This window comes from Asterias amurensis, chromosome 9, assembly GCF_032118995.1.
Source record: "Asterias amurensis chromosome 9, ASM3211899v1".
Lineage (NCBI taxonomy): Eukaryota > Metazoa > Echinodermata > Asteroidea > Forcipulatida > Asteriidae > Asterias > Asterias amurensis.
In genome coordinates this window covers 19,102,552-19,123,759 of record NC_092656.1, presented here as the reverse complement: position 1 = coordinate 19,123,759, position 21,208 = coordinate 19,102,552, and the positions used below count along the sequence as shown (strand labels likewise).

General features: G+C 37.7%; 1 protein-coding gene across 2 annotated transcripts; it reads right to left on the bottom strand.

Moving 5' to 3' along the window:
• Positions 1-691: 691 nt before the first annotated feature.
• On the bottom strand, positions 692-20,900 carry LOC139941550 (lamin-B1-like). 2 transcript variants are annotated; one of them, XM_071938102.1, is made up of 10 exons: positions 20,402-20,900; positions 14,250-14,439; positions 12,763-12,855; positions 11,505-11,675; positions 10,954-11,079; positions 9,544-9,764; positions 8,132-8,324; positions 7,596-7,823; positions 7,027-7,119; positions 692-4,316 (listed from the first exon to the last, which is right to left on the bottom strand). In XM_071938102.1, the coding sequence occupies exons 1-10, from the start codon at positions 20,788-20,790 to the stop codon at positions 4,284-4,286; spliced, it is 1,737 nt and encodes a 578-aa protein (XP_071794203.1). In that variant the 5' UTR covers positions 20,791-20,900; the 3' UTR covers positions 692-4,283. The 2 variants fall into 2 exon arrangements, with proteins under 2 accessions (XP_071794203.1, XP_071794204.1); XM_071938103.1 differs by having other exon boundaries at positions 7,057-7,119.
• Positions 20,901-21,208: the final 308 nt, after the last annotated feature.

The window sequence follows — 21,208 nt, the reverse complement described above, 5'->3', positions numbered from 1 at the left end:
GTAAATCTGGTCGGAGTAAAACACACTGTTTGTTTCCTTGAACTCGACGGTTCATTTCACTTCCAATGAAATGGCGATATTTTGTCTATATAGGTTACACGCCAGAGCCGCTTGAAATTACATTCACGAAAGCACAAGTAAAGGAAAACATCCTGTTCTCAGGAGGAACTGTTGTAACTTTGGACGTCACAACTGAGAGGTGAATAACTTGTTCCGTTGTCGGTGTCTGCTTAGAGTTCCAAGAACTCCTTCTCCTTAACGGTGCGCCCTCTAGTGGTCAAACAACGAACATGAGAGCCAATTTGGGTTGGCCATGCGTTTGTTCTTTCGATATTTTAAAATCAGAAGCTAAAAGCATTGCTTGAAAACACTACACACAGAATGTGTCGTGAACATTGAGTTGTCAACCACCGGTTTTTTCAGAACCAACACTACTCAAAGAAATTTACACAAAGTGCTACGCAAACAGCACCTAATACTCCCACCATGCAAAGTTTCAAATCCTACTTGAGAAAAAAAAAAAACACTTCTCACTTCTCAAATAAATGTAGCATTTCAAGCGAAAAGGTTCAAGAGGGCACGTAATACCATGATAGTCTTTACACCTTGTAAGTTACTTTCAATCTTCCAAACTAGTATTGACTAACTGCCAATCACACCATAGGAATAAATAAATAGACGCATACACGTGTTTTGGGCAGGCACGTTCTAAAAGCATTTTATTCATATCAAAACATCAGAAAACAATTCACAACTCCAACAAGGCCATCTCCAAAAGTCAAAATTTGGACTTGCGTCTGTTCTACCTCGATTATGAATTGCATAATAACAGACATTACCTAACATCTTAACAAACAAAGAAAACTGTTAACCATTCAGTATTGATAATGAATAGAAAGGAAATAAAATAAATACAGGGGTGTTATTGAATTTCAGATACAATTATAAATTTGGAGTTTTAAGGTTTACATAGTCAATTATTCTTTTTTAGTACAACTATAAAAGTTAGTTGAATTAGCCGTCACAGGTGCTACTGAACTAAAGCTTTTAATAAAGTTTTTGATATTTGAATACATAAAAGAATATTACTAATAAAATAATGAGAACGTTGTGTTGTTTATCATCATTATTTTTTATTAACGTTATCAGGAAATAACAACTTTACTGTATTTCGTGGAGAGATTTTATTATTTGCTTTTACTCTAGTTAATGACACAAAATATTAAATACTTTTTTTGTGGATTAGATTTATCTTTTGTTTATAAATTTTGTTGGACTTTTATTGTTTAATGTACGCAAAAAATACAAACAATATGCACATTTTCTAAAATGTATATTTTTCATTAAACATTAGATTGTTCTTTAAATGAGCAAAGTTTGGGCATTTTATATTTCGGTATGGAATATAATATTGTTTAAGTTTGACTTCAAATAAAACAAGACTCTGGCAAGTGAAAAGCACTAAATAGGCCTAATGCTTTTGTAAAAAAAAAAAAAAAGTTGTTTAGCTTCAACCCTGAAATAGTAGTCTCTCTTTTTGATTGCCATCTACTTATTGTAAACCCTGGCAAAGAAAAGTAGTAAGTTATTGGAATTATAAAAGCAAGTGTTAGATGTTAGTAATATGTAATAAAGATTATAGGTACTCCATAAATATATAACGAACTACGACCAGCAAAAAATTAAACTTAAAGTTCAGCCCTGTAAATCGCTTCTAGTTTAAAAAAACAAGCTACTCAAAATCGATATAATCTATCATTAAAAAAGAAAACATGTTAACAAAAACTACGACTACTAGCCCTTTAAGTGTTGTTACTCTAGAAGTTTTTCATTCCTATAGGCCTATAGGATTGTCTCAAGATACAACAAAAATACCTTTTTTTTATGAAGCTCAAATTTACAAAGCAATTAGATGGAGACAATATGACCCCAATTCAGAATGTGGCTGCAAGGTCAAATTCAGTTTTGTGTTCCACTCATTTTCCAATAAGAAGTCCTTACGAAAGCAACTTGTCATTTCTCCTCTCCATATCATGACGACTCTATGGGAGCCTTTCCAGCGGTAGGTGGCAGCATGGTTAACGGGTAAATGTCCATTGTTTACGTAGTTGTGAACATGCGCATAATTCAGAGAACAATGGATTTACCTGGTAAGTCTGCTGCCACCTATCGTCCCTGAAAATCTCCTGTTGGAAAATGAGTGCATCACAGAACTCAAATTTGACCTCTGAGACCATTGTTACCCCTTTGTGCTACATCACAACGTCATGATGCTATCCTGCTATAATATCAAAGGTTTATAATAAATCATTGAACTAATAGATGTTACATTTGCAATAAATCATTGGTCATTACTTCAGCATGATCTCATGCATATTATAACAGGAATACACAACTAAACTTGAAAGTCTTTGAAATCAACAAATATCAGTGATCTAAGTTTAACTTGAAATGTAGGCAATAACTGCAAAGGTTTTGACAAGAATAAAGGATAATTTCTTAACATTGATTTGGAGTGTGGGCAACTCGGATTATTTCATAATCAATGGATACAAATGAGATTTCAAGACACATTATAAGAAATCTACTTCTTCCTTCATAATTGTACCGATGCCTATGGCTTAGCCATAGTTGCCAGTTTGCACATGGCCTTATTTCATCCGTGGTGTAACCTGTTTCATTGGGATTGATAACCCATTAACCAATCCCAGAGAGCTTTTCCTTTAAAGGCAGTGGACACTATTGGTAATTGTCAAAGACTAATCTTCACAGTTGGTGTATCTCAACATATGCATGAAATAACAAACCTGTGAAAATTTCAGCTCAATCGGTCATCAAAGTTGCAAGATAATAATGAAAGAAGTAAACACCCTTGTCACACCAAGTTGTGTGCGTTTAGATGGTTGATTTCGAGACCTCAAATTTCTAAACTTGAGGTCTCGAAATCAAATTCATGGAAAATTACTTCTTTCTCCAAAACTATGGCACTTCAGAGGGAGCTGTTTCTCACAATGTTTTATACCACCAACCTCTCCCCATTACTTGTCACCAAGAAAGGTTTCATGCTAATAATTATTTTGAGGCATTACCAATAGTGCCCACTGCCTTTAAGGCAATCGACCGCAAGTAAGAGAAGAAAGGACTAATCTAAACCTTCTGGGTATCGGTGGGTGATGCCGGTAAGGCTAACCAATCACAAGCCACTCTAAACCCCTTGAGCCCAAACACCTTGATCCTTAAGCACCAGTTCACATTATAGTCAGGTAGGCTTAAATAACGTACTCCACACTTCAAGTTGTAGTTCGCAAAAACTACATGGTGAATTTCAAAGAATCGTTTTCAAGTGTTGCAGATATATTATATAAGTATCAATCTTGGAGTCTGGGTTGCTAGCAGTAGCTGACGGCAGATAAAACCAGTTATGTTAATTTTTTAGAACTTTTGGATTTACATGAACCTGGAAAGTCTGCCACCACCAACAATTCCCAAAACAATTTTTTCATTGTTATACGAAATAGAACACTTTAAAGTTAACTTTTTCTTCAAAAAATAAACTGGAAAAAATGTTTTCCATAACATTATTTATTGAGTTTTTTTCTCAGCTGCCGTCACATAATTTATATATCAAGTTGAATTGGTTTTTCCGTTCGGCAAAGGTGGAATTAAGAAAAGCTTCGTCTTCGAGTGTGTGGACGGTCGTCTATACAACTAATAAGTACCACTGCACAAAATAATAATGCTTTGGTTGTATTTGTGTATATGCTTATTAAAAATGTCTTAGGTATAATACCAAAAATACAGTCCACACTGTAACCTGTAGATATCAAACAGAAAGCACAAACTATTGAATACAAAAATGTATTATTGAAATGCTTATTTCACAGAAATAGAACCCGGGAAATGCTGACCACGACTAGGTCGGCGCCTGCTGTGCACCTCTTTTCATCATGTTATTTTTATGCGGATAACTTTCACGGTGTTACCACAAGGGCTCCCTCTTGTGAGCAGGCTTAAGGCCTATTATCGCATGCACCCATAACCGTCATCAAATCTAATAGTTCCACATCTTTAACCTCAAAGTACTTTCACAACAAATGTAACTTTTCTTTTTCTATTTCGCAATGCAATGACTTTATAATACAAGTCAATCTTTTTTCTTGAGAGAGCATCAACTATTTTAAAGGAAATACTTGTTTATTTACGGTCTTCCCAGCAAGCAAGCAATTTAAACCATTCCTCGGATGTAGCAGTTGTACCTGAGACATCACGGCACCGTCATCGTTTTACATCACACTGCATGTCTTGTTTGGATCCCCCTGCATCAGAATCAAATCAATTAAAATAAATGATGTTATTTCAAAAGGACTCCACTGCAGGACTTGCAATTACAAGGTTGTGGGTTCGAATCCCCAAGCTTACCGCTAATTCCACAATGAATAAGTATTGTCGTCTAGTTACTGAATAATTAATTCTTGGCGTGTGCAATTCATAATCATAACCATAGACAATAAACCAGTGTTTGTATGAGAGAGATTGGCCGTTGCCATCTCCTGGAGTTCCCTTGAAGGGAATGTCATCTAAACAAACAAAGAAACAAACAAAGAAACCAACAAACAAACAACCAAACAAACACTCCAACAAAAAATAAAAAACAAACATACAGACTAATCCAGGATAAATATAATTTTGTTGTGTGTGTGCCTTAAAAGGAGCCTAACAAGAAGTTTTGGGAATGGGAAAACATTTCAATTACGCTGTGTAATATAAACATTGCCAAAAGAAACATGATGATGAAATACTGACATTGATGTTATGAAAAATTAAAAAATGAGTGTAAAATACTTCATTCAGTCATTTGTCAGATTTTAGTTCAGAGAATTACTTTGAAAAACTTGTGAATATTTGTTGTTCTTGCATGTAAAAAAAAAATATATATATATATATATATATATATATATATATTAACGGCACGTTAAACCGGAGGTTATTGGTTCAAATCCCGCTCCAGTCAATTTTTCTTTGTCCAATCCTAAACCATTTAAAAATGTACCCAATCAAGTTTCCCTTGTGGTTTATTATTTGATATCTGATATAAAAAGTCACATCCCCTTAAGGTGATCCCCTGTCTGCCGCTTCCCAGGTTGTATCGTTACCTGGGTGTGATCCCTGGCTACACAGCAGTTTGAGATTTAACGGCTTCTGACAGGCACCCCCCGAACAAAGATATTGACAAAATTGGGAGACCACCAATATAGGGCTAGATAGCTCAGTTGGTAGAGCGCCGGCACGTTAATCCGGAGGTCGTTGGTTCAAATCCTGCTCTAGTCAATTTTTCTTTGTTCAATCCAAAATCATTTTAAAATGTACCCAGTCAGTTTCCCTTGTGGTTTATTATTTGATATATATATATATATATATATATATATATACCCAACCCAATAAAAACTGTTTTGCTGTGCTAGGATAAAACAACTTTTTAGCAGCATGACATAAATCAATGTTTTAGTACAAAAACCTACCTTCAGTAGCTAAAACATTTTGCGAATGACTTTTTTTTAGCAGACATTGCATTCACATGGGGAGCGCTAATGACAAAGAAAAAGACAGACATTGACAGACAATGCAAAGTGGTCCTTAAAGGTAATAGAGCATAGACTATATGGACCATAAGAAGCACACAAGTTGGTAGCATGACAAAGACAACACAGCTTAAAGGCAGTGGACACTATTGGTAATTACTCAAAATTATTATTGTCATAAAACTTCACTTGGTAACGAGTTATGGGGAGAGGTTGATAGTATAAAACACTGTGAGAAACGGTTTCCTCTGAAGTGACAAAGTTTTTCGAGAAAGAAGTAATTTTCCACGAATTTGATTTTGAGACCTCAAGTTTAGAATTTGAGGTCTCGAAATCAAGCATTTAAAAGCACACAACTTCGTGTCTTTGACAATTACCAATAGTGTCCACTGCCTTTAAAGCACTTAGATGAAATAGGTTTGGTTTAAATGTGTAGAAGAAAACCGCAAATGAAATGGTACATTTTGTGTGCATAGAAAACCCCAAAGCCAATGATTATACACTTTCGGTAACAAAAAAAAAAAGTTCACAGATTTATAAACAATTTACAGGGTTTACAGAAAGTAATGGTGAAAGACTTCTCTTGAAATATTGTTCCATGAAATGCTTCACTTTTTGAGAAAACATTAAAACAATATAAATTCTTGTTAGCATGAATTACACATTTATTTGAAACACATGTCATGACACGACGAAACAAGAGTGGGTTTTCCGTTTATTTCCTCCCGACTCTGATGACCGATTGAGCCTAAATTTTCACAAGTTTGTTATTTTATATATAAGTCGTGATACGCGAAGTGTGGGACTTGGACAATACTGTTTACTGAAAGTGTATATTGGCTTTAAGCATCAAGGACCTCCATACTACGTGTACATGAACTGTTAATGTACGCACACACACAGCATAAGCCCCTATGTTACAGCATTACGGCCTCCTAATCTGCCGTGATAAGGTCAAGTGTTTAGCATTTTAGCCTAGCAACAGTAGATTGAGCCGTTTATGTTACAGAATAGGCCCCCCTAAGCTGCTGAAATAATGAGAAATGTACAGCATTTTAGCCAAGCCACCATCAAATAAATAAGCCCCTTTCTGTACACCAACACCCCCCTCCCCTAACTTGCTAAAATAATGCGAGGTGTACAGCATATTAGCCAAGTAACCAGGTAGTAAATTAAGCTTTATTTGGTACAGCACGAGCCCCCCCCCCCCACTAACCTGCTGAGATTAGTTAAAATGAACAGCTATTTTCCCAGCAACCATCAAATCAATTAGCAATTTTTTGGGTACAGCAAAAGCCCCCCGAACCTGCTGAAACATAGTGAAGCATACAGCATTTTTGTGTGTACAGCCTTAAGCCCCCCTAGCTGCTGAAATAATGTGAAGTGTACAGCATTTTAGCCCAACCACCATGTAATAAAAGAAGCCTTTTTTTTAAGCCCCCCTAACCTGCTGATGAAATAATTCTTCATTGCCCACCTCCTGAGTTTCTCCAGAATCGTAGCTGACTGTAGAAGTACTGATGGTACGAGTGGCCATCACCTAGACAAAACAAAACAAAGCAACAAAAAAAAAGGAATATAATTAACAGAGTTTGCCTAGTTTGTTTAGTGACTAGCCAGCCGGGGTGGATTTCTTATCTCGAGTTAGGATGAGTTACTAGTCCTAACTTAGGACTAGCTGTATGTTTTTGATATCTCTTAGGACTAGTCTTAAGTTAGGACTAGTCCTAATTATGTTTGAAATCGACCCCTGGACTAGTAAGCTCATCATTTCCTGAGTTTGTCAGCTTTTCTCAGCTTTTCCAAAAGTCCACAATTATTTCAAATGAAATCGGGATGCTTTCCAACCAAACCCTTCACTAGCCAGCCAGACAACTTGGAGAGAATTTTCAATGGTCCTCAGGTGTTTTAACTGGCGTTTGACTGCCTGAGGTCAACTAAATGACCTTCAAAATTACTTTTCCACAATAAAAACTAAATATGTCAAGTGCAGTCATGTCTGGTTCCTTGACTCACCTCCCCAGAAGCATCTGTAAGTGTATTCACAACCTCCTTGCCAACGCCCCAAGTAGATTGGTTCTTGAACACCATGTCAGTGGGAGGGCTGTGGGGGTGGCCGCTACCAGACGCCCACACCGTAACTTCCTTGCCAGACTTCAAGACGTACTTGGAGGAAAACTTGTAGTTGAGCTCCTCTCCACCGTCAACTTGACGTTTGAGCAACCATCCACCGAGGGGTTGATCCTGAAGAGGTAAGTAATATCAAATCACATGAGAACCAAATCAAGGCCCCTCTATGCTGTAGGAATGTGCACTTATACATTTCAGGGTATTTAATCATAATTTTGCCAATTTTTCAAAGGGCAAAACCATTGAAAATAAGACTAAAAGAATATCATGCCTATTACAAGGTGCTGTGGCGCATTCAGCAGCCAAAAGCAAGTGTGGTGAGCATTTTGGCGGCACAGGCTAACTGGCTTATGAGTGACCTCCTACAAAGGTAAGCACAGCTGACAGTAGTCACTGGTGGAAGGGGTCAATGAACAACTGACCTGATCTGCAGTATTCTGCAGCTTGATGAAGTTACCAAGCAGATCACTCTCCAGAATGGCAACCAGACCAGTCGTGGTGGAGCTCTGCGTAGTGCTGGATGTATCATCAATCCTGCGTCGCTTGGCCTGACGGACTTGGCGTTGGGTGAAGGATCGAGATTTATTACGTGGTGGGGACGGAGTGATTTTCAGCCTAGTTAGGAAAGTAGGAAATAGGAAATATTTTCAATTCGAGCACTTTGGTGTATTAGGTGTAATATGTGTTTTTTTTACTAATTTATGAAGCTACAACAATTTCTCTCAAGAATATCTACCATAGAATCAGACTCAGGAGTGAAAGTTAATAACAATCAATATGTAAATAAAAAACAAATTATACTTTATTACATACAAATTATTAAAAGGGCACAACACTTAATAAAATGCACAGAATTAAAGAAAAAGATAAAGAAACAAGACTGGTCACCAGGCCAGTGCCCAAACCACGTGGGGATATGTCTGTCTCGCCAACAGAGAACTAAAAGTTACTTTATATATATAGGCCTATCCCTGCTGGCATCGGTAATGTTTGGATCTTTATAGGAGACAGACACCTCTAAATCAACACAAGTGACTAGGCAAAGTAAGAATAGAAAAAAAAGACAAACAAAAGACATTAAAAGAACTAAACCATATAAACAAACTAAAAGAACTAAACCATATAAACAAACTAAAATGCAGCATTATAAATATGGTTTTTGATAATACATTTTTAAAGTTAACAGCAATAATAAATGTAGATGCAGCTTACGGTAAAAATATGGGTAAAAACAAATGAAATCACATGAGAAATAAGGGTTAACACAAAATATATTCAATTCAATTCAAACATTTATTTTCAGACTTCATGAACACAGTACTTGGCAAAAAAGGGAGAAATGTTATTAAGAAGTAACCAATAAACAAAGCTCTTTTACCAGGCACAAAAACATATTAATAAAGTATCAAGGCATCATCTACTGTAGATGCCGAAGCTTGTGGTGAGATGTCTGATGGACGTACAAACACATCATAAACAGGAATAAGAACGTATGGACAGACAAGTAGAACAAAGACCGACTGGTAGAACAAAGACAGACTAGCAGAACAAAGACAGACTAGTAGAACAAAGACAGACTAGTAGAACAAAGACAGACTAGCAGAACAAAGACAGACTAGTAGAACAAAGACAGACTAGTAGAACAAAGACAGACAAGTAGAACAAAGACAGACAAGTAGAACAAAGACAGACTAGTAGAACAAAGACAGAAAAGTAGAACAAAGACAGACAAGTAGAACAAAGACAGACAAGTAGAACATAAATGATAAAGATACCAATGATGATAATAATAATAACTATCTTTCTCATGAGCAAATCTTCCTTCTTGACCCACCTGCCCTCCTCTCCTTCAAGGAGTTTACGGTAAGCACTGATCTCAGTATCCAGGGACAGCTTGATGTTCATCAGTTCCTCATACTCCATCAGCTGGTTAGCCATAGCGTCACGGAGCTGTTGAAGCTCCTTGTCGCGATCATTCAGAGCCTCGAAGTGGCTGTCTTGCTCCATCTTCAGCTGGTTCTCAAGATCCTTGATACGACTGATCAGAGCATCATTCTGTCAAATAAAAAACAACACGCCAGTTGAGGAAAGTCTTGCTTTGAAGGCAGTGGACACTATTGGTAATTACTCAAAATAATTATTAACATAAAACCTTTCTTGGTGACGAGTAATGAGGAGAGGTTGATGGTATAAAACATTGTGAGAAACGGCTCCCTCTGAAGTGCCATAGTTTTCGAGAAAGAAGTAATTTTCCACGAATTTGATTTCGAGACCTCAAGTTTAGAACTTGAGGTCTCGAAATCAACCATCTAAACACACACAACTTTGTGTGACAAGGGTGTTTTTTCTTTCATTACTATCTCCCAAGTTCGATGACCGATTGAGCTCAAATTTTCACAGGTTAGTTATTTTATGCATATGTTGAGATACACCAACTGTGAAGGCTCGTCTTTGACAATTACCAATAGTGTCCACTGCCTTTAAGCTCAGTATTATACAAACAAGGCTTAAACTTCGCTCTAGAAGGGGCATAGAATTTCCCTCTAGTAAGGGGCACTTCCATATAAGGAAAATGTGAATTTGTACAGGAACCATGGACGGGGCACCACAGCAAAAGTCGGGGCGACATGGCAATGGACCGATCCGGCCTATCAATCAAACTGTGCGCGTTCACCCATTTGACCAATCACAGCAATGATTGTGGTCGGACAAACTCGGTCATGCGTGCGCGTATATTTTGCACGCGCGGCAGAATCGTGCAGAATGTCATTGGGAGTGTTCGTACACGTGTCTTGCTCACGTACGCGGTGGGCGGAGCTTAGTGGAAAGCCGGAGCTGTCCATCGCTGTAGGTTACTGCGAGGCATGTGGTCTATATGATGGATTCTCTCGACGCTTCAACGGATGAGTGTTCAGCAAAGTGTTTAGCAAAAATACGGTGTAACGATCACTGCCTAGGCTGAGGTCATCTTATGTGGGATGTTGAGCCAATTCTTGACCTATAGATCTTGTTGCAGAAAATGCAAGTGAAGTCACTATTTGAGGGTGGAATGGAGGCACTTGCTTTACGGCGAGTTCTCTTGTCTCGTTCTACACTGACTCTACATGCTTCAAAAGTGTAGAGTCTACAGAGTCTGTGTGCAATTTACATATTTCATGGGAAGGGTCAATGGCTAGCGATGCCTTTCGTTATTTTGAGGCCTGTGGTATATATAAAAATGGACACAATACACAAGAGCACATACCTGAGATTTGATGGAGGTGAGCTCAGACTGAAGGTTGTCCACCTTGGTACGCATTATCCTTAACTCATCATGGCTGGCTACTGCCGTGTTGCGATGACGCTCTGCAAGGGCCTTCAGATCACTCAACTAAAATACACCAAAAACACAGTCAAAATATGGCTTTCTGGATTATATGTAGTTATAAAAGTGATGTATAGTTGCATCAGAGATAAAGAGAATCTGTGACCTTTAAATAAGTATTAATAATGGAGACTTATAATGTGCAATTTCTGTCACATAGTGATATTTCTGGCGTAAAAATCCCAGAACTAAACTGACATCATTATGTATGAGTAGACCATTCCGGATATGACATTATCATTCAAATACCTGCCCACAACATGGCGTATGTGAGCCATTAAAATCAAACCAGTAACGCTGCATGTTGTGGGCTTCATTGATTTACCCGTTTAGACGCCCATACAGCCTGTCCTATGATATGATATGGCCACTTTCATAGCAACAAAGGGGTTATTCGTTATGATCTATACAAGTCAGTACACGATTGTTACCTTGGATTCAAAGAGAGTCTCCGTTTCCTCACGGAGCATGGTGCTCTGCAACATGTGTTCCTCTCGCAGTTCTTGAAGGCTCTCAATCAGCTTACTCTCATAGTCTGAGCGAGCTCGGCTGTCAATCTCAGTGAAGTCAATAGTGGTCTTGCTGCGTACCTCCTTCAGTTCCTTCAAGTTAAAATAATGAACATTGTTATAAATAAGGGAATAAAAGGGTATTGACGAGTTCTTTAACGGCTGTTTTAAATCGGCAGGGTCATTGCCGTATAACGGCCCGAGCCGAAAGTGAGGGCCTTTATCACTCGGCAACGACTCTGCAAAGTTTTAAACGGATGTTAAAGAACGAGTCACTACTCTTTTATTCCCGTTCATAAATGCCTCTTTGGTGAAAAGGCGTAATAAAGTAAGAAACTTATCTGTTTCCGATGTGCTTGAGCTCTGTATGTACGACGTCCGTGTTGCACTGTTATGACTGAGACGCCCAGTTTCTGAATTATATCCTTTCAGGCGCATTGTAGTCTTGGTTCAAGGCGTTCTCATTTGCCTTTCAAGCACAGCGCAGCAAACTGACCTCACAGCGCCTGCATCGCCCGTAACAAGAAACGTCTTGCACCAAGACTAACCGGTTATAAACAGAGCTCCAGCTGGTCATTATCAACTGGTCATTATGACGTGCTCTCCACCAATAGGAATAGCGAAACTGTCTGAGGTATTTATGAATGAGATTTAACAGTTATGTGTTTGGTTCAATTGTGAGATTTGACAGTTCTGGTTTATGTTTGCCAGGCCTGATACTACACGGAGGCAATGAAGGGTGATTGCCTGCAGGACCCCCCCGGTCATTGCCTTGGTGCCCTGGCAATGCTCCAGTAGAAATTATCAATTTTCTCATAGGGTGCCCCTGCTGTCCTTTCAAAAACTGAAGCATACGGGCTTGGTTTGGTTTCAATGTTGTGAGATGTGAAGTTTGGTTCCATTGTTGTGAGATTTAAGAGTTGAGTGTTGTGTTGTGTTGTGTACAGTTCATTGCTAGGTTTGGTTCTAATGTCAAGAAAAAGGACCAGTTCAGTGTTAGGTTTGGTTCCAAGGATAGGTCTGGTTCCAATGTAAGGTTTGGTTCTAATGTCAAGAAAAAGGACCAGTTCAGTGTTAGGTTTGGTTCCAAGGTAGGTTTGGGTCTAATGTAGGTTTGGGTCTAATGTAGGTTTGGGTATTATGTTAGGTTTGGCTCAATTCTAACAGGCTTGGTTCCTACCTCATCATACAGCGACTTCTTAAAAGCAAGTTCCTCCTTCAGGCTCTGCAGACGATTCTCAAGATCCACTCGCATCACTGTTTCCTCCTCCACCTGAAATTAAAAAGACAAAGACAACAAAAATATTACACTACTGATTGACTTATATTCGATATCATTCACTGTGGGTTTGAAAGATGTAAAATATGCATCAGGGATAGGAGCAACTACATGTATAGAATACTGGGGTGGATTTCACAAAGGTAGTCCTAACTTAGGACTAGTCCTAGGCAATGCTAAGAGATAGGACCAGTCCTAAGTTAGGACCAGTAACTCATCCTAACTTAGGACTGGTCCTATCTCTTAGCATTGCCTAGGACTAGTCCTAAGTTAGGACTACCTTTGTGAAATCCACCCCAGTAAACTCATCCTAACTTAGGACCAGTCCTAGGCAATGCTTAGAGATAGGACCAGTCCTAAGTTAGGACCAGTAACTCATCCTAACTTAGGACTGGTCCTATCTCTTAGCATTGCCTAGGACTAGTCCTAAGTTAAGACTACCTTTGTGAAATCCACCCCAGGGCCACACTCTGCGACATCCCTAACCCTAACCCTACCCCTAACCCAATTACCCTAACCCTGGAGTGGACCTGCTTTCTACAATTGTACCCAGTGATAAAGAATATTATTCGGTTTTAACCTTTACACCGATGTGTCTAAGCACTGTACCTTCGGTACTTTCCCTGTGATAACAAAAATCACAGGCATGTTACTCGGGTGGGATTCGAACCCATAACAGATGTCTCACCTGTGATCAGAACTGTTTACAGTATACAGTGCTTAATACACACATCAAGAGTAAAATACCTTAAGTTGGTCCAGTAAAATTTCTGACCTTCAAGTTAGTAAAATTTCAAGTCTTGTAGTCGCCCCCCCCCCCCCACTGTTTTTTTTACATTGATTTTTTCTTCATATCAGGAATGACAGGCCAATCGGTTAATCACAACAAACTTAAAGTTTGTTTGTCATGTCTTTTTCAGAAACATTCTTTCAAAATGAGTTTAGAGATAACAAATTTCTTACTAATATTAGTATGTGAGCGAGTATATATTGAATTTGATTTTACCCATACACTGATATAGAAAATGTAAGCACTGTATACTCAGTACTTTCCCAGAGTTCTGTGAAAAAAAAAAAATTCACCGGCAAATTACTTGGGTGGGATTCGAACCAACAACCTTTGCCATCTTAGAGCAGATGTCTTACCATCAAAACCAATTAGATTGCCCAATAGCTAGAAGCAGCTTTTTTTTCAAGCTACATAAAAAATGTACTAACAAAGTAAGCATAGCCAAATATTGGACGATGTAATTTTTGACTTTTGGTGAAAAACTCAGGCCTGGTACTTCACGATGGGAACAAAGGCGATTGCCTCCATGCCCGATGGTCACTGCCTCGGTGCCCTTGAAATGCTCCAGTAGAAATTTACAATTTCCTGACTTACGAACCTGTTTCTTAGCGGCTGTTAGCTGCTTCTCTTTGCTGGCCAATGTTTTCCTCAGATCATTAACGGTTTCCTCAAGCTGCTGTTTCTGACTGAGCAGAGCGTTGATGCGGCCATCTTTCTCTCCCAGTGAAGCTTCTAATGCTTGGATACGCTTGAAGGCCGCATCCAGATCTTTCTCTGCTCGTCGCCATCTTTAAAAACAAGATGATTGTAAAAACACTTTTAGTACTGCACTTTATAGGTATCACAGTCTGCCACAAACGACTCTAATCGAGTGCACTGATAGTAATATAGTTTGAAATAATTGTTGTATTTGAGAATTCACAAATTCATTAAAAATCCTTCAGAAGGATTTTACAAACATTTTTATTTTGCTTACTAAAATAACATTCTTTTCTGATTTTAACAAATTTCAGTATATATTTTAAAATGTTTTTATTCTTTTCTGATTTTGCCATTTCATTAATTTTTGATATTTTGACATAAACCCCTTGTTACATGTGCACAAAGTCACTTGAGTCAACTGCACTGAATGCAAAACAGTTGAAGGAACACGTTGCCTTGGATCGGTCGAGTCGGTCTTTGAAAAGCGTTTGTAACCGTTTTTTATAAAATGCATGGGTAGAAAGATGTTGTAAAAGTAGAATACAATGATCCACACAAACATGCCTCGAAATTGCACGGTTTTCCTTTTACCTCGTCGACTAACACGGTCGGCCATTTATGGGAGTCAAATTTTTGACTCCAATAAATGGCCGACCGTGTTAGTTCGCACAGTTAAAGGAAAACCATGCAATTTCGAGGCAAACTTGTGTGGATCATTGTATTCTACTTTTAAAACATCTTTCCAACCATATGCATTTTATAAAAAAGGGTTACATACGCTTTTTATAGACCAACTCGTCCGATCCAAGGCAACATGTTCCTTTAACTTCACAAAGTCTGGTTCAGTAAATTGTTGTCAAGCAAGAATCCTGGGTCATGAGGCCTTGTGTGTACTTGAGTATTCAACACACTCTACACATTGATGTAAACCGAGGACACCCCATTGTTCTCCTATGTTTTGGACTTGATATTTTTTTTCAGCGACGTCCCAATTGTCTTTGGTTTGAACATGGAGCAATGGTTTGAATGCATACAGTAATGCATACATCACATCACAGAACCTTTACCATACACATTGTTATTACACTACAGATACATGTACAGCAGCATGGTACCTGTTATCCTTTTTAATTGGCTTTAGAAGACAACCTTGATATCTCATGGGTTAATTGTTTGCATTGCACTCTACAACCAAACTCAGTAAACATCTATAGATTGATAACAGTTAATAACCTACAGTTCATGTTTACCCTAACACAGTGGTTCATGGTTATTATTATAATAAGCTACATGTAGGGATTAACAGTTAGGTCAATAATTTAACTGTATACAATGGAGGTTTATGAGATAACAGAAAATAGAATTAGTGGTTACCAGCCAAGGCCAAAAGAACCTACATGATGTCAGGAATAGGAAGCAAAATTTTCAAAAAGCTTTGCTATAAAATTTGATTTGATATTGGGAAAGTGTGATTTTTTTCACCATCTCATGCAACCTACTTATCGAATTATGCACTCTTCTTAAAGCCATTGGACACTTTCATTAAAACAGAATTGTCCAAAGGCCCACACTTCGTGTATCACAACTTATACAAAAAATAACAAATCAGTGAAAACTTAGGCTCAATCGGTCATCTGAGTCGGGAGAAAATAATGGGAAAACCCACCCTTGTTTCCGCACGTTTCGCCGTGTTAAGACATGTGTTCAAAATAAATCCGTAATTCTCGATATCGAGAACTGATAATTGTTTTAATGTTTTCTCAAAAAGTAAAGCATTTCAAGGAATAATATTTCAAGAGAAGTCTTTCACCATTACCTTCTGTAAACCGTGTAAGTTATTTGTAAATCTGTGAACTTTTATTTTGATTTCTGTTCCGAACGTGTATAATGGCTTTAAAATGTAAGCGTAAGTAACATTTAGCAGGGACTGTACTGCTAAGTGTAAATCCCTTTTATGTCTTTCACAGAAGAGCCCACAGTTCTGCTACCACCAGCTTAAATTTTAGCAGAGTTCCCCTTTGTGGAGCAGTATGTAAATCCTCAGCCGATCTCAACCCAGCAGAAAACCATCCCATTTATTGAATCAACAAACTGCTGGTAATAATCCCAGCTAAGCTCAAAACAATTTGAGACCTCAGCTGACAATAACATGTCCATAGGTCGTCTGAAAACATTTCCATGTCAAAAGAAAAAAGTACCACATGCAGAGGGGGTGCATCAATATAAAGAGTACCCATTATATTATGCAGTATGTTGTTCAAGCTGTTTATGCCTGGATTTCTGGAAAGGTCACAATATTATGATTAGGTTGTGGAACTTTGTACCCTGGCTGGATACATTTTGTTTAACCGATTTATGAAATATTTTACACTGATCACGCTTCATTGTGCCAGTCGTTTTTGTTGTTGTTCCATAGCAATGGGATGGGATTTTTAAATAATTGTCATACTGTACTGAGGAGGTGTATAATATTCAGTCTGTGCAAATCGTCTGTCTACCCACAGTGGACCTGTACTGGACACAATCCTTTTACTTTCAGTACAATGTGCAAGTTAGTAGTCAGATTTGGCACTAAAAACACCCAAATAAACTACTGGCCAGAAAGTGTTTTTCCAAACATTTGTGTACACAAAGAGCATTCAAAGTCCAAAGTCTTGTCCACCATCCCCAAAAGAACATTATTTGGTCATGGAAAATTATTGATAGTCCAGTTAAGTTACACTTGACCCAAATTGGTAATTTTCTTGCCTTTCAACCCACGGTACTTGTATGTAACCATACCCACAACACTGTCTTCAATTTTGCAGTGTAGGGTTGTCCTAGCTCTATTGGTTTATATACAATGTCTGGAGTGTTCAGCTACATACAGCTTTACCATCAGTGCATGGCATTACTGAGAGAGTTCAAATGTCAATGTCATTGTGCTGTGGTAATGGCCACTCCCTGTATTTACCACGTGGAAAGCTGAATATTGTAGTGCTATTGCTAGTCAAACGTGTACAAAGCTGAGTATTGCAGTGCTATTGCTAGTCAAACGTGTACAAAGCTGAATATTGTAGTGCTATTGCTAGTCAAATGTGTACATAAAACTTGCCCACTTTTTTAACAGATAAATTTGTTGTACAATTTTCATGTTGGGCCTTTGTGTTGATTGTCACATGGTGTATCTTTAATTATGCACTATTTACTTACAATGTAAGGATAAAATAAATTAATAAAACAGGCCACAATCCACAAAGCATTAGGTTCATGTGCTTTGTATTATAACACAAAAAAAAAACCATTTATTTACTGAAAGACTTTAATATTTCATGGTGGTATCCGTGCTCGACTCAAAACATGAAGTAATTGTTTTGTACCAGGAAGAGCCTTTAAATTAATATACAGAAAAACATAAAACATTGAACTCTTTTTATTGTAAGAGATGTTAAATTTGCATTGGGGATAAAGAATATTAATTTTGTTTTTTTTACCCATACTACGATGTGTGTTAGCACTGTATACTCAGTACTTTCCCCGAGTCCTGTGAAAAAATATCACAGGCATGTTACTCGGGTGGGATTCTTTTTATTGTGCTTTTTTTTTCAATATTTTTTGCAAAATATGAGAAATAACAACATAATTTTGTATTTAATGTTTGTCGTATAATGTGACACCAACAATGTGATGTGCATCGCGTCAGACGTCATCCACCACACACAATCTATCTCCTTATTTGGGTCAAACAGGAGTTGACAAAACCAAATTAGTTTAAAGGTTTGGGGGATCCACACTATTTCCTTCCTGTTCTTTCATAGGACATTGTCGGTCAGTGCTAGCACCATGTTGTATGTGTATGCAGGGGAATGGTTGAACCAATATGTAAAGCCCAGTTCATACTTCCTGCGAATGCAAATCATATTTCGACGTCAAATGGGTGTTTTTGGAGCAAATGTGTTGCAGCAGTTGAGCACAGTTCAACTGTTGCGAATTATTCTTTGCAAATTTGTTTGGTAAAAATTGGTATCGCATTCGCAGGAAGTATGAACCGCGCTTTAATCATTGTCTATCGTTCACAGAAATGTATGAACTATAAACGGACATCCGGATTCTGCCGTAATAATCTAGCCACGCCTCCATGGCAACGCATTCTTAGTACAAAGGGCCTTTAGCCTGAACTACAATGAACTAAAACCTTACACTTCCTTCCTCATGATTATAATTTTTCAGAAAAACAATCAAACTGCAGTCATTTTTGTTTAGATATTGCCAATGTTTTCAAACTATTTAAAGAAGAAAAAACCCACTGGGACATCCTTTTTCAGCAAGACTAATATTTGTCTGAAATTTTTTTAAAGTCTTGAATACTAAAAATAAAATGTAGGTAGATACACAAGACATTCATCACTATAAGATAGATCAACACCAAAAACCTTTTTTTTCTCTGAGGCCAATATTCATCATTCAAACAGGCTAAGTCCATTGGATACTCTTTAGTTTATGGGTAAGGTTTGAAGAGCAGCAGGGCCAAAACCTGCCTCTGCAAGTCAAGGGCTGGGGTACAAATTCACAAAAAATTCAATTACACAAACATCTCATAATTGAGGTTTTTTTCCTTCAAAATCACTGAGTTGTGTGACAAGGGAGCCCTACAGAAACTGTCCTCATTCAACCATTACAACAACCAAGCCCATTACAATACCAACACCAATGATCCTGTTTATTTGTTCCCTGGACACCATGCATATTCAGGTAACACTTATGGCCTTGGTTTAGCGTGGGTTGGTGTAAATTGTAGAAGCATCTTTTGAGACTTTATGGGGGGGAAAACAGGCTCTATTCACCAGACGCTTGGCCTTTCTAAGTACAATGCGGAAAAAAAGTTGAACCATCATGCTTGATATAAGAAACACAATGTCGGTAAATGCAAATTTCGTTTTGAATTTAAAATATGAAGGTCCTTTCATAAAAGGCATAGAAGAAGTCAGTTGGAAATAATTTTTGAGGTAGGGCCTACTTAAATTCCATTTCTGATTGATTATTTTGACATGCACAAACAGTGCTAATACTAATAGATTTTACCCCATGTACAATGCAGGGCATATTTGTAAACTGCTTTAATATAACAAGTCCATTTTGTAAACTTTCACTCACTCAAAGTATGAATGAATCTTTTGATAAAGAATTTTTTTAACGTAAATGTTTAAAGGAAAATTTGAATTACAAATTTCTCAGTTCATGCAATATTTTTACAAAAATGAGGGAGTGTAAAACTCTTTGTTTCATATTGTTGATTTGTGTAGTTTTCACATTTGCAATAGCCGATAGCTTTTGAAACCTTATATTTGTTCTATTGTCAAAGTACAGCAGAAGACAAACTCTTTTTGTCCAATCAGCTGTCCAAGCTTTTATTAAGCAATTTGAACAATAATTAAATGCAATTTCAAATATTTGTTTATCTTAAGAGTGTATTCCTTTATGATGCTTTCTGGTGTATTTGTATGCAATAATAATATTTTGTGCATTGTTTTTCTGAAACTTATTCATATAAACTTGTTGATGTACAGTCTGCAATGAATTTCCCATTTGGGATAATAAAGTCAGTTGAATTAAAATGAATGAAGAATGTTGTTGTGAGTTTTATTTTTGGTTTGGTTCAGCACTTTAGTAAAGTGACTGACTGGCTGCGCATGTTTAGTTAGCAGCCAATTTTAATGACATTTTACGCAAAAGTAGAGTAAGTCCACTTCCTCAATGGCTATGATTTTTGTCCTGTAGTGGACATACGCAATTGCATCAAGTTTTGTGAAATCTGCGGCAGCACCATTCCAGCTTAATTATTGTTTACTACATTTTATTATTATGTAAACATAAACAATAAGTTAAAATAACAAAGAGAGAATGGTAAAAATATACACTCACTGCATTTATTTTAACATGATTTGACGAATTGCCAGTCAATTAACATCTCAATAAATAAACTTTTTAATGTAAACAAATAAAAATACATTTATTAGATTTGTAATGACAAAATAAATATGTAAATTTGTCAAGCTAGCTTGCACTCACTTTGGTTTTATTTCATCCAAATCAGCTCTATTCTTGCCGACCTCAATTTGTAGTCTTGCTTTATCTTTTGCCGTATCATCCAGAAGTTTTCTCATATCAGCTAGTTCTTTCTCATACAAGTATTTGAGGTTGTCAATCTCCTGTGTCTGGGAGTCTTCCACGGTGGTCAGCTGGAGAGTCAGTCGGCTGTTTTCGGACTCCAATGAACGGACTCGATCAATGTAGATAGCCAGCCGGTCATTCAAGTCCATCAACTCTTCTTTTTCTTGGTGGCGAGTAATGGACGTAGGACTCCGTGCACCAGAGGACCTAGCACTGCTGCTGCTGACCACATGTTTCACCGTCTTACTAGAGCGACTGGTGCGTTGGGATGTTAAGGGAGTCGCCATTTTTGCTGGAGAATTCCTTGCTAGAATTCAGACAAAAATGCAATGTTTGTACACGGCATACAAACAGCAGCACAAGGACGAAAGCGAACAGACGGCGGCACGGGTACACCGTATACAAAAGATGTATACTATAATGTATAAGTACATCCGCATACAATGCACATGTTTTTTTGGTACTTCACTACACAAGCCCGGAAGTCTGTACAAGCTGGCTAGCGTGGGTATGTCACGTGGTAACTATACACCAATCAATTACACGTGTTTAGTTTACAAACCGCCAAATTAAGTTTTACAGGAAACGGTGGTGTGTACCATGGAGGTAGAATTCCATGTGTGTACTGTGTGTGGAACAACAACTTGCGACTTCATAATTCATATCATTAATTAATTCCCTTTTCTATAGCAGTTGTTCAGCAGT